At 46.1% G+C, this 13645-nt stretch overlaps 1 protein-coding gene across 2 annotated transcripts in view; it reads right to left on the bottom strand.

Moving 5' to 3' along the window:
• Positions 1-13645, bottom strand: part of nbeal1 (neurobeachin-like 1) — a 128139-nt gene that overhangs the window by 69561 nt on the left and 44933 nt on the right. The window contains exons 10-11 of one of the 2 annotated variants that reach the window (XM_039757801.1): positions 9450-9556; positions 7039-7116 (exon numbers count right to left, since the gene is read on the bottom strand). In XM_039757801.1, coding sequence (XP_039613735.1) covers positions 7039-7116; positions 9450-9556 — 185 coding nt within the window. The remainder of the gene's footprint in view (positions 1-7038; positions 7117-9449; positions 9557-13645) is intronic. The other variant, XM_039757802.1, reaches the window with a different exon arrangement.

Consider the following 13645-nt stretch of genomic DNA (forward strand, 5'->3'; position numbering starts at 1 on the left):
CAATGTGCCCTCAGCTGGCATTTCTAACTGAGAGGAGCGCAGCTTTCCACTGGCAGTGCTGCTGGTTTAGGCCAAGCATTGAGGACAAAGGGGGAAATCAAAAGGAGATCACATTTGGCATAAAATCAGTCGCTGGTGGGCAACGACAAATGTGCTCAGGTCAGGTAAGACAAACATTTGGGGGTCCGGTGGCTCTACTCGTGCATGACGGCGCTGCAGAGTGACGACGTGTTGATTAGCACTTGCAGATACAAATTTCACTTTTCTTTGTACAGGGGACAACAAAGACTCTAGAAACTCTCCTGTCATGTCTATCTAACATTTAATGAGAGCTATAGACGCTGAGCCCATCCAACCATCCATCTTCTGAACTTGTTTATCCAGGTCCAGGGTTAATGTTGAGGTCTCCTATATTAATCAATGTTGATGATCCTTATAAGACAAACATGTCAGATTTTTCTGATATTTGAGGTCAGGTCGCTCCACTCGCTGATGTTGGCACTGAAGAATGACGATGAGTTGCACTTGGATTAGCACATGAAGTAAACATTTCACAATACTTTGTACATTGAACGACGACGACCTATGAACTCAAAATATGACGTCTTTCTTATCTATCTACATAACAAAGCCACATATGATGAGCCCGTCTACCTTCCTAACCCACTTACCCAGGGTTAATACTGACGTTTTTTTTTAAGTTAATGACTCTTACGTAACAAGAACATTGTGAGATGTGAGATTTCTCAGGTAAAGACGACAGAACTTTCGAGGTCAGGTAGTTCTACTCAATAATGGAGGTGCTGGAGACAAGACAGGTTGGGTTGCAAGTTGAGTAGCACATGCAAATGAAGAATCTCACTGAATTCTGTACACTTGACAATTAGGACCCTAGAAGACTATAAACCTGGAAGGACCCCCAAGGAGCCGGTGCTTTAGACGAGATCCACGGTACAGAAGGGAGTTATAGTGAACTGGACTTGGACACTCAAGAGCCACAATCCACTAAAATCTGACTGGTGGTGCTATTTTATGAATGGACCCCTTCGTTAGGTTTACTTATTAGAACACTCTGGACGAGGACAGGCCATTCAGCCCAACAAAGCTCGCCAGTCCTGTCCACTTATTTCTCCCAAACAAACAACAAGTCGAGTTTTAAAAGTCCCTAACGTCTTACTGTCCATCACACTACTTGGCCGCTTATTCCAAGTGTCTATTGTTCTTTGTGTAAAGAAAAACTTTTTAATGTTTGTGCGAAATTTCCACTTAACAAGTTTCCAACTGTGGTCTTGTTGAACTCATTTTAAAGTCACCTTCTTGATCCACTGGATTAATTCCCTTCACCATCATTTTAAACACTTCACTCAGGTCTCCTCTTCATCACTGTGAAGGCTCAGCTCTTTTAATCTTCCTCTTAACTCGTCCTCTGTAGCCCTGAATCAGCCTAGTTGCTCTTCTCAAGACCTTTTTCTTGTGCTGCTATGTCTTTATGGAGTCGTAAAATGCACCCAGGACTCCAGATGAGGCCTCACCAGTGTGCTATAAAGCTTGAGCAGAACCTCCTGTGACTTGTACTCCACACACCAAGGCGCTATATAACCTGACATTGTTAGCCTTCTCAATGGCTTCTGAACACTGACTGGACGTCGACAGCTTAGAGTCCACTCTGACTCCTAAATCCATTGTGTATCAAACCATCCATTGTGTATTATGGGCATGGGCAGATTAGCATCTCCATTTAGGTTTCATCAGAACAATTGTGATGAGGACAGGCCACTCCAAAATAACATCAAGTCGAGATCTGAAGGTCCCTAAAGTTCTACTGTCCACCATACTGCTTGGGGATTCACTTTGAAAAACATTCGAAAACTTTTGTGAAATTTGCCCTTAACAAGTTACCAAGGGTGCCCCTGTAACCTCGTTGAAGAATTTATTTTAAAGTAACAACTGGGCTCCACGGTCCCGATTCCCTTCATAATTTGACACACTTCAATCACGTCACCTCTTAGCCTCTTTACGTAAGCGGAGAAGCATTTGTGTGTGGTGGTGTGCAGCTTTGCTCATAATGGCACTCCATTTTGTCCTCATTTGCTGCTCCACTACCACCTCCAGCGGGACAAGAGGGCTCGCCGTAAATTAGCTTCTTGACTTGGAAGTGATGTTACGGGCCCAGCACACCATACTGGCCATCACACAGTTGTTGAATTCAAGACTTGAAGGTCCCTGTGGCCCTACCTGGTAATTTATTCCACATATCTTAACTGTATGCTTTTTGTTTTTTTTTTTAGTGAACACTTTCTAACACTTGTGTGAAATCCACCTTTAACGTGTTTCCAACGGTGTCCCCGTGTTCTTGATGAACTCATTTTAAAGTCACCGTCTCGATCCACTGGACTAATTCCCTTCAGAATTTTACACACTCCAGTCGGGTATCCTCTTCATCTCTGTTCTCTTAAACTGAAAAACTCGGCTCCTCATCATAGTTCACACCTTGCAGTCGTATCATCAGCCTCATCGCCTTTCTGTGGAATTTTTCTGGGGCTGCCAAGTCTTTTTTGTAAAGTGGAGACCAAAACTGTACACAGAACTCCAGACGAGACCTCGCTAGTGTGTGATGCGACTTAACGACAGCCTCCAGTGACTTGGGCTCCTCACATCAAGGCGTTATACAACTTAGCATTCTGCTAAACCTTTCAATGGCTTCTGTAGACCATCTTGATGTTGATAGTGAGGAGTTCTCTACGACTCCCAAGTCCTTCTCATGAGGTGTACTTTCAAGGTTCAGGCTTCCATTTACTTGTACTGTACACATCAGGGCGCTATCTAACCTAACACCATGTTAGGCTTCTTCATCACATCAGTCCACTATGCCTCCTTCTCATGAGGTGAACTTTCAAGTTTCAGACCCCCTACTGTGTATTCCACTCTACCATTTTTACTTCCTACTTGTAACGCTTTACTTTTGCTTTGCCAGGTCTGCATGCTGCCCAAGTCCCTCTGTAACAATTCAGCCGATTCTCCATTTTCTGTCCTTCCACCTCGTTTGATTCTCACTTGTAAACCTGACCATCTTTGTTCTTTATGGTCTTGTCCAAATCGTTTATGTATACTGAAAAGAGCCACAGCCCCAGTGAAATAGCCACTGCTGGTCATCACTTCATTCTGAAGTGGTTCCTCTTCCCATAACCCTTTGCTCCTGGTGTTTGAGCCAATTTCGTACTGTCACACAGGCGTGCATGCATGGGAGACGGTTTCAAAGTTCAAATAATGTTGTTTCTCAGCCGAGCCAGGGGCTGGCGCCGTCATCTAATCCTCTCTCCCTTCGTACCTCTGCAGACCAACCGAAGAACCTGCCTAGTAAAGAGGCTTTCCGGCTACAAGTGCTGCTTCCGGATGACATCACTTCCACCTCCCAAAGCCCTCCTCCTGATGATCTCACTTCCGGTTCTGGTCCCTGAATTCCCACCTCTGTCTGTCGCATGTAAATAAAGCAGCCTTCCTATACCGTTAGTCAGTTCAGTTGTGGACTCCATCTTGCAAAGACGTGTTTCTTTTTTTCAGTACATGGGGCTGGCCATCATTGTGACAGTATCCACCTACACACCGCACCCTAAAAGGTCACTTCTTGTGGTTTTAATCAGAAGCTTCTCACGTGGCACCTCCTGAAGATTAAGATGAATGACATCCTATGCACCTCCCTTATCTTCTACTTTTGTGGCTCCTTCATAGAATTCCATCAGCCCTGCTTGGTCTGAAGCCATGGTGACTGAACTCTGATGCTCCGGTTTGTGGCGCTTCATTGGTTCTTTAATCGTTCCTTATCTCATTTTCTCCATGGGGTACATTAAACTTTCTGGCCTGACCAACCTAATCGTATTTAAGGAGGTGATGGGCCGCTGCTTCTGGTTTACTCAGAATTTGGAAATTTCATTTAGAAGGCTGGGGCTCTTTATTAGCGGCGCTGCGCTCTTCATCACGTCTCATGTGCGAGTTTATGTATGCAAATACACTTGACGGTTATCAAGTTTAATCTGAGGACGCGTGTCAGTGCCCCGAGCCTGAACTCGTTGGAGAGCACCGTACAGGAACAAACTTATCAGAAGGTACCGTTTGTTTAGTGTGTGCAGCCCAAGCTGGACTGGCAGTTTGCCCGAGACTAGCCCTTCTCTGAGAACCGACAGCCAGGCACTCAGAAAATGGACGGAGGCGGTCTATTTATAACGGGCTGTGTGACTTGACTCTCTTGTGTTTATTTTAAACTGGCTCTGCTACCCAGCACTCCCTGCTTATTATTTTAAAACTTTGTGTTTAGCCAGTGATCCCAAATTTATTCATGATCTGCCATAAAGAGCAGACTGGCAGGCCCGGAAGGCAAAAGAAAAGAAAAGCTACAGCAGGAGATGAAACGCATTGTCAAAAGCACGAGCAGGGCCCAAAGCGGTCAAAAATGTATAGCACGTTGTCAAAAGCCGTCCAAAGTTAAAGTCCTAATTGGACAGAAGAAACTGAATGGCGCAGTAAAAAGTTTACAATGCACATCCACAATCTTGGACAAAGTGCGTTGACGATGCTGACCTTACATAGCTGCGCCTTATATGATCATGTGATCACGCTGTCATGTGTTTGCCAGGTTGTGTTCCCTGTCTTTGTTTCTTTTCCAGATCTCTTTTGCTTAAAGTATTTTTTCCGTGTTAAGAACTTGAGCATTCCTAAGCACGAAATTCAAAAAAAAAAAAAAAAAAAACTCAAAATGCCCTCTAGAGGGGGAAATACTGTCAACAACTCGACTAGTCACACAAAGGGCACCATAAGAGCGTTATGAATAAATTACAAAAATTGCACTGTAGCAAAATAAAGCTTCCTGGCTCCAGTCTTAAATGCACTTCCCCTTAATTTCCAGTGGCATCATCTCAATCCGGGTTTCAGTCTTTTCCTGCAATATCAAAATTATGTGCAGCTACATGCTGTACAAGTCCAACTCGTGACCAGTCTGCGGTTCATTTGCTTTCCTCTCTGTCTTTATGGGTCCTCATTATGGAATTAAAGTCTGGAATTGCCTCATCCTGCTAGATTTGATATGGTGAACCAACAGATCCACCTTATCACCCACTCTGACCTTGGCATCACCAAGACAAGCAGCAGGTGATTTGAGTCCTACCTCTTGGGCAGATCCCACCGTGTGTCCTGGCATGGAGAGATGTCAAGGGTGCATCACACAAGCAAATGGGTTGGGGTACCCCAAGAATCAGTGCTGGGCCCTCACGTTTTCTCTTTATACATCTTCTCACTAAGCCTCATCATCGTGTCCCTTGGTTTTTCTTACAGGAGCTATATTGACGATACGCAGTTGCACCTGTCATTCCTTCCACAGGACCACACGGTGCCAGCTAGTTGGATGTAGGAACATCATCTCCAGCTCAATCTGAGAAAGATGGGCCTTCTTCTTATTCTAGGTCGCTTCCTGTCTTGCTAAAGGGTTGGAAGACACGTATGCTGTCCAGTGACCTGAGACGAAGACTGGACTCCTTTGGTATCTCTTTGGAGAATCCTTGGGTACCGCTGGTCCTGAATGAGGCACATGACCTGCATTGTGAGGGAGCGTCAGTTACGGTTTTGTCCTCATTCTCTGCTCCACTACCACCTCCAGTGGGACAAGAGGGCTCGCCATAAATTAGCTTGTTGACTTGGCAGGCCTCCCTTGAAGTGATGTTACCGCCCCAGCACATCATACTGGTCATCACAGAGTTGTTGAATTCGAGACTTGAAGGTCCTTACAGTCCTATCTGGTAATTTATTCCACTGTATGTTTTGTGTTTTTTGAGTGAACAAACATTTTCTAACATTTGTGTGAAAGGAGCCTTTAACGAGTTTCCAACTGCGTCCCCGTGTTCTTGATGAAGTCCTTTTAAAGTCACCAACTAGGATCCTGGTCTGTTTGGTCGTGTGGTGGGTGCTGTATGCTGTACCAGTGCAGGCTCCCCAACCTGACCTGACCTAACCTGACCTGACATCTGCTTAGCTTGGCTTATCACCACCAACACCTGCCAGGTCTGCCCAGCTGTCCTTCACTAGCCATGGTGCTTCATGCAGATTCATTCTATACAACATCCGACAATCAGACTGTATCTAAAAAGACTCTGTAGCACAACTTCTGGTCCAGGCTTTGGTCTTGTCACATCTGGACTTAATGCAACTCTCTGCTGGCAGCAGTACTGGCACGTGTCACCACGCCACGATGGATAATTTTAAATGCAACGGCACTTTGGCTCCCTGTGGTGGCACGTATGAAGTTCAAATCCCTGATGCTTGTCCACAGAGTAGTCAAGCGGTCAGCTCCTGTATATGTGGAGACACTTGTGAGGTCCTCTGCTCGGCTAGTGAACAGATGCCACCTTAGCGTTGTATCAAATCTCAACTCAGACGTGTAGCTGCTGAGCGGTGGAACAAGCCGCCCACCGCCATTCCAAATTCTGACTCCCTCAGTGTGTTTTAAGAAGACCCTCTTGTTCTGTGAATGTCCATCTACCTGACCAGTTCAGTTCTGGAAGTGTAAGTTGCCAGCAATTTGTTGCAAACTCTTCGCAAGTGATGATCAATTTTGTCACCTTGTCCTGTCACATTTGTTCCTACACTGTCCTCAGACTGACGTTTGCTCGATTTTGTAAGTCGCTTTGGATAAAAGCGTCTGCTGAGCTCATAAATGGAAACTGAATGCACTTTACCTGTAAACCCCAGTTAACAACCTGCACTCAGTGGAGGGCGCCGTACCAAAAATAAACGCAACATGTCTGCTATTTCAGTCAGCTGTTAGGGAGTCTCTTATGGCCACCACCACCTCCACCCCTACCATAATTTTGCCAGTGGAAGCCGAGGCAGAGCCAGCAGGGCCCCCCATATGTCATGTCCATCTGGGCAGCCACAGGCCACATGCACGTTGACCACAGCACTACCTCCGTGAAAAGAAAGGAAGAGTCGGCACTGGAATGGTTGTGCGGTCGCCCTGAAGGCTGTGGTGAAAGTGAGGATTGTTGTGAATACCTGGGCCTCTGTCAGTAATTGGTTGGCAAGATCTTTCTCAGTCTTGTCGGCCGAGTTACATCGAGCGTTTACAAGCAGCTGTTGAATGAACAACAAGTGACACGGCGAGGTCAGTGCCCGAACGAGCAAATGTGAACACCGACTGCCCCCCCCTGCCACCATCTGACCTTTAGACCCCCACCCCAACTCGTAACCCAATCTCACAGCAGAGCTGTGAAAAATTAACGCCCCCCCCAATCTCATGACAGAACTTTGACAAAGTAATGGCCCCCTTCCTAATATCCCCCATTTTTGTACATTTGTCACAATGAATGGCTTCAGAAAATTTAATATTAAGATACACGGAACGTAAATGAACACTCAGTGGTCTTAATATCTGGACTTCTCCTCATTTAAGGAACAAAGTTATCCAACACCCTAATGTGAAAAAGTCATTGCCCCCTACATTCTCGATTTTGGCTGCAGAATCTTTAGCAGTTATGTGCACAGCTGAACACTTCCCGTCATTTTCTCACCCACTCTTCTTTGCTTTAATTTAGACATGTGGGCGCTGCTCAGTTTAGGTCCTGCCACAGCATCTCCACGGGATTCAAGTCAGAACTTTGATCGGGCCTTAAAACCTCTGAGCCATTCAGTTGCAGGCTTGCTTTTGTGTTTTGGCTCCTTATTAATAATGACTTACATATATAGAGAGAGCTTATCTCACAACTCAAAGAGGTTTACATAGTGTGAGGCATGGCATGCTGGGACTGGCATCCTGGCCAGAGTTGGTCTGGGATCCTTAACCTGCAGGGACTTCACGGTAGGACATGGGAAGGCAATGTAATCAGGTCATCATCTCCCCAACACGCTAGGTGGCAGCCTTCCTGGGCTACGGTACCACGTGGGTACCCAGGGATAATTGAAGTTCTTCACCCAGTTCTTGGCCTTGAAACCCCCTGGAGATTTTGTTTTTTTTTTCTTTTCTCCGGAACCATCTGGATTTTTCTTGTTTTTTTTATTCTCCCAGCCATCAGACCTTATGTTATTCTTGGTTATTTAGTATTGTCTAATCTTACTTTTGTTTCATATCAACTTTTCTTTCTTCATCTTGTAAAGCACCTTGAGCTGCACCATTTGCATGAAAATGTGCCATATATGAGTAAATAAATGTTGTTGTTTGGGTCAGCCCTGCTGGGTTCCATGGGTGAAGGGACTCGAGATCCCTACTTTGTGGGCCTGCAAACACACCCAGAAGTGCTCCTGAGCCACAGTTTTGGGACACCGGCAGTACTACAGGGTTTTGTATAAAAGGTGCAGTCTGCTTTCATACGGGGAGCCAGAGTCAGGGGGAGGAAGTCGAGGCTTACCTGGGGGAGTGGAGGAGACATGGGAGGATTGCTGTGAGTGTGATTTACATTTTCTGAGTCGTGGAAACATTGAGGGTGTGAGAGTTTACACAATAAAACCCTTTGTCTTCACTAAAACTTGTGTCCAAGTCATTGTGTTGGCTGATTGGGGTGCAGGAGTGCCACCTGTTGGTGACAATAGACACTGGGGATCCACTTCAACCACCACCCACCTGGATGATGTCATGGCAGCCATTGATGCCTCCATGTCAATATGGACCAAAGTCCCTAAGGGACGTTTCCAGCACCGTATTAACTGTACGCCACAAAGAATTACGGCGGTTCTGAAGGCAAAAAGGGGGTCCAACCTGGCACTAGCAAGGTGTACCTAAAGAAGTGGCCTGTGAGTGAATATTAAGCATCAATTTACAGTAGAAGTGATGCTCTATGTTTCCACAGGTTCTATTTATCTAGTTTTGCATTTTGTAATAAAATCGGCAGCCATTCTTTGTGACAAACGCCCAAAAACAGAGGAGATCAGGACGGGGCAAATGCTTTTTCACAGCACTGTGACTGAAGGTGACACTTTTCAACCATGTGGCCCTGCGTCTAACGTTTTCCTTTTAAACCCTGCTAAAGGTTCTGCTAGGACTTGGATGGGCAGTTTGTTGACCACCTCATGGCCATCTTGTTTAGAAGCTCACACACCACAATTTACTCTTAAGACCCATAGACTTGCAGCAGAACGCCGCTGCGGACATCGACCCCAAGCCACATCCTTCCTTCATGCTGAAGAGCAGCCTGGTAATGTCAAAGACGCTCTTCTTGTAGCTGATGTTTCTGCCCGATGCCCTGCACTGGAGGCACAAGCCAGACGTTACCACAAAAATACAGAAGCAGGGAAGCGCTACATGTGACATGCACTTCAGAAGGCCACTTGGCTACCCAACATTCACAGCAGGTCAACCGGAAGCACGGTAGCACTGCTCAAGGCCGAGTAACGATGGCTGAAAGCGAGAGGGGCTAGCAGCAGCACACATGCCACTGCCACTGCCCCCACACACACACGGGACAAGTACGCACCTTGCTGTTCTGCAGCAGACGGATGAGATGCTCAAAACAGTTGCTGTTGAGGTAGACGGCTTGGAGGACTGGCCGGTCGGAGCAGTTGAACATGTCCGTGATGGAGTCTGGGAAAAATAGAGAAGATGGGTCAGAGCTGCAGTTGGTGCTGAAGTGGAGAGGGCAACCTTCGCCCAAAGAAGTCACTCGGGAGTCTCCGGACAGGTGGCAGATTTGTGTGTTATTGTGCAACGTACGCACAGACTCAAATCAGATGATGGGGTCATCTTACTTTTATTACAGTTCTTATCAATTGGCTCATCTGTCCCCCATATCTGACTTCCCAGCATCCCATGGCTTTGGTTCTGTCTCCAATTAGCCCACTTGACAGACCCTCTCCCCTCCTCGCACCCAGGATTTCCAGTCCACAGCTCATGTTCACCATGTGGGTGGGTTGCCTGTCAGCCCCTCTCTCCATATCTGACCTTGACTTATGAAATATTGGAGGTTTCCAGCTTGCTAAAAAAAAATTTTAATTATTTAGGCACAGGCCTTCTTGGGATTTAACCCTTACTATACTAACGTGCACCAATATGTAACGTTTATTTTCTTATACAGTCACGGCCAATATTTTGGAGAATAACCCAAGTATTGGTTTTCACAAAGTAGGTCTTTGTGTCAGATGTTTCTCTGGGATACTGAAGCAGAATTACAAGCAGTTCAGAAGTTTCAAAGGCTTTGATTGACAATGACATGAAGTTTAGGTGGCACCGAGTCCATATCTGCAGTGTTGACCCTTCTTTCTTTTTCAAGACCTTTGCAATTCGCCCTGGCAGACTGTCTGTCCATCAACTTCTGGGCCCAATCCTGACTGATGGCAGCTGCTCATTTTTTCATAATCAATGCTTGGAGTTGGTCAGACTTTTTGGGGTTTTTGCCTGTTGAGGATTGACCACAAGTTCTCAATGGGATTATGAAGGTCTGGGGAGTTTCCTGGCCATGGACCCCAAATGTCGATGCTTTGTTCCCCAAGCCACTTAGTTCTCCCTTTCGCCTTATGGCCTGATGCTCCATCATGTTGGTCACCAAACTGGTCTTGGATGGTTGGGAGAAGTTGCTCTCAGAGGATGTTTTGCTCCCATTCTTTATTCATGTCTGTGTTCTTAGGCCAAATTGTGAGTGAGCTCACTGCCTTAGCTGAGAAGCAACCCCCCGTGACATGACTGTTGGCGTGACATGGGACTGATGGTAGTGGCACTCACCTTTTCTTCTCAGGACGCCTCAAATAATCAGAAAGGGGATTCATCAGAGAAAAATGACTTTCCCCCAGCAGTCCAATCCCTGCACCTTTTGCAGAATATCAGTCTGTCCCTGATGTTCTTCTTCTTTGTGGCCCTTCTCGACTCCCACCAGGCCGTCCTACAAAAATCTTCACCTCACTCACACTTGCCTGCTGCCATTCCTGAGCCAGCTCTGCCCTGGTGGTGCCATGATCCCGAGACATGAATAAAGAATGGGACCAAAACATCCTCCGAGAGTAACTTCTCCCAACCATCCAAGAACAGTTTGGTGACCACCATGATGGAGCACCGGGCCATATGGCGAAAGTGAGAACTAAGTGGCTTGGGGAACAAAACATCGACATTTGGGGTCCATGGCCAGGAAACTCCCCAAACCTTAATCCCATTGAGAACTTGTGGTCAATCCTCAAGAGGCGGGTGGACAAACAAAAACCCACCAATTCTGATTCTATAAGAGTGGACTGCCATCAGTCAGGATTGGGCCCAGAAGTTGATGGACAGCATGCCAGGGTGAATGCCAGAGGTTGTGAAAAAGAAAGAAGGGCCAACAGTGCAAATCTTGACTCTGTGCCACATAAACTTCATGTCATTATCAATCAAAGCCTTTGAAACTTCTGAACTGCTTGTAATTCTACTTCAGTACGCCAGAGGAACATTTGACAAAAAGATCTAAAAAAACGGAAGCAGTAAACTTTGTGAAAACCAACACTTGCGTCATTTTCCGAATGTTTGGCCAGGACTGTATGCTCACGATTCTCTTTGAATATATGCGAATCATCAACTTTAACAATAGACTTTTCTATGCTGGCTGCTCCCAGCCTTGAAGTGTGAACAAACGACCCATTCACGTCCTCTGTGACGATCAGAATCCACTTCAGTTTAGAAACTAGAAATATATGATTTGAAGATTAGCGTACAAGCTGAAAATTATTTGGTCCGGGAAATCTCAGACGAATGCTAGAACTTCCATAACTTGCTGGTCGGATTTCCATGCCTCTCCCTGAACTGCCACCACTGCCTCAGGACTGGGCTAAACTGCGCAGAACAGCAGTTGTAATAAGGAATTGGAATCGGGAAAACACAGAATGAGGCCAGAATAAACACGTCAAGGCCGTAACCGGTCATCACAGGACCTAATAAACAAGGCCCAAGACATGACATGATAAAAATGGAGCCAGAGAATCACAAACCAAAAGGTCACGCGTAACCAGAGCCCCAGCAGACATCGGTTAGAAGATGTGCCGTCACAAAGCCTGAACACGAAAAAGTGAACCCTGCAAGTCAAAAAATCGTGGTGTGCCATCGCTAAAAATGAGATGCTGCGAGGGGAAGTCAAGCTAAAGATAGAAAATGGAGTGAACCTTCACAAAACTAATGATGTAATTTCTCAATGTTATCTCCACCCTTCTCAATGCACTTGCGCCACCTGCCTGGCAGTGCCCGGATTCCAGCAGAATAAAAGGTTTTGTCTCGTCCTCGCCACCACTTGTGCACCGCTTGCTTTCTTCACATCGTCATCTGTCTTGAATCGACCACCACCCTGATGTTTAAAGGGTGGAAATCACACGGTGCCAAATCTGGTGAATAAGGAGGATGTGGCAATACGTCAAACTTCTGTTTTTCCAGACAAGCCTTGGTGTTCTTAGCAGTGTGCAGGCAGGCGGGTGGGCACTGTCTTATCCTTGAGATAGCCGTCCCCAAAGCTTGGATCGAATAGCAGGCTTCACGTTGGTCTCCAGCAAGTCACAGTAACTTGCACCAGTGACTATAGTACCCCTCGACAATAAAGGAGTAATTGTCGTACACTACATGCCCAGGGGTCTTGACTGGAGACGCTGACGTTTGAGGTATTGCCACATCCTCCTTATTCACCAGATTTGGCACCGTGTGATTTCCACCCTTTAAACACCTGGGTGGTCGTTGATTCAAGACAGATGACATCGTGAAGAAAGCGAGCGGTGCACAAGTGGTGGCGAGGACGAGACAAAACCTTTTATTCTGCTGGAATCTGGGCACTACCAAGCAAGTGGCACAAGTGCATTGAGAAGGGTGGAGACTCCAATGAGGAATGACATCATTAGTTTTGTGAAGGTTCATTCCATTTTCTAACTTTAGCTTGACTGCCCCTCGTAAACCTAGTAGACGGAGTCAAGGGCGGAATCGCTTATGTTAAGGGCATGGCCAGGGTTAACGAGTTGGCTCAGGTTTCTTTCTTCTTCATTTAGCTTTTCAGTTCTTGTTTAAATACAATTGTTGTATGTGACGTCATTAATCCAGCCAGCCACACTTAGCGTCTCAAGGGACAGTCTCACTAACACTTGGATCTAAGTGACCAGACAACTGTCCTTCATCTGAAAGCATTGTGGAGAGGAGCGCAGCAGAGAGGACGCTGGAAGCGTTGCCTTCTTAAATGAAGAGGGGGGCACCGTGGGACTGTGGCTTTCTTGGAATATAACGTCATTTTTAAAGAGCAAGTATTCAAACTATGCTAGCAATCCGTTTGCTCACCAAAGGCAAAACAAGGCAGCTAAAATTTCAACAAGTTTGAACGCCCGCCAAACTGTTTGCAACAAACAGACGTCTATTCAAGAATCGGCATCCAACAAAACCGTCAGGCACAGCGAGGGGAGCTGCTGGGATAGCAAAGCCGGCTAATAAAAGCAAGATTGAGAACATGAGCTTGTCATGCCAGTGGAGGAGCCAATCAGTGAACTGAGAAAGAAAAGAGGCAACGTCACTTAGCGTTCAGACAGTTGGGATGAGAGTTAAAGTTCAGCAGAAAAAGAACGTTGTGAAGAACACATCGGCTCCCATTGCTGGTCATTTCACTCAGGACAGGCACACACGCTGCCATTTTAGCTTGGGCTGGCCAGTTGCTTTTCCCAATCAGCACAAAATCAGAAGAAAGTGGTTGAA

The sequence above is a fragment of the Polypterus senegalus genome, chromosome 6 (genome assembly GCF_016835505.1).
Source record: "Polypterus senegalus isolate Bchr_013 chromosome 6, ASM1683550v1, whole genome shotgun sequence".
NCBI lineage: Eukaryota > Metazoa > Chordata > Cladistia > Polypteriformes > Polypteridae > Polypterus > Polypterus senegalus.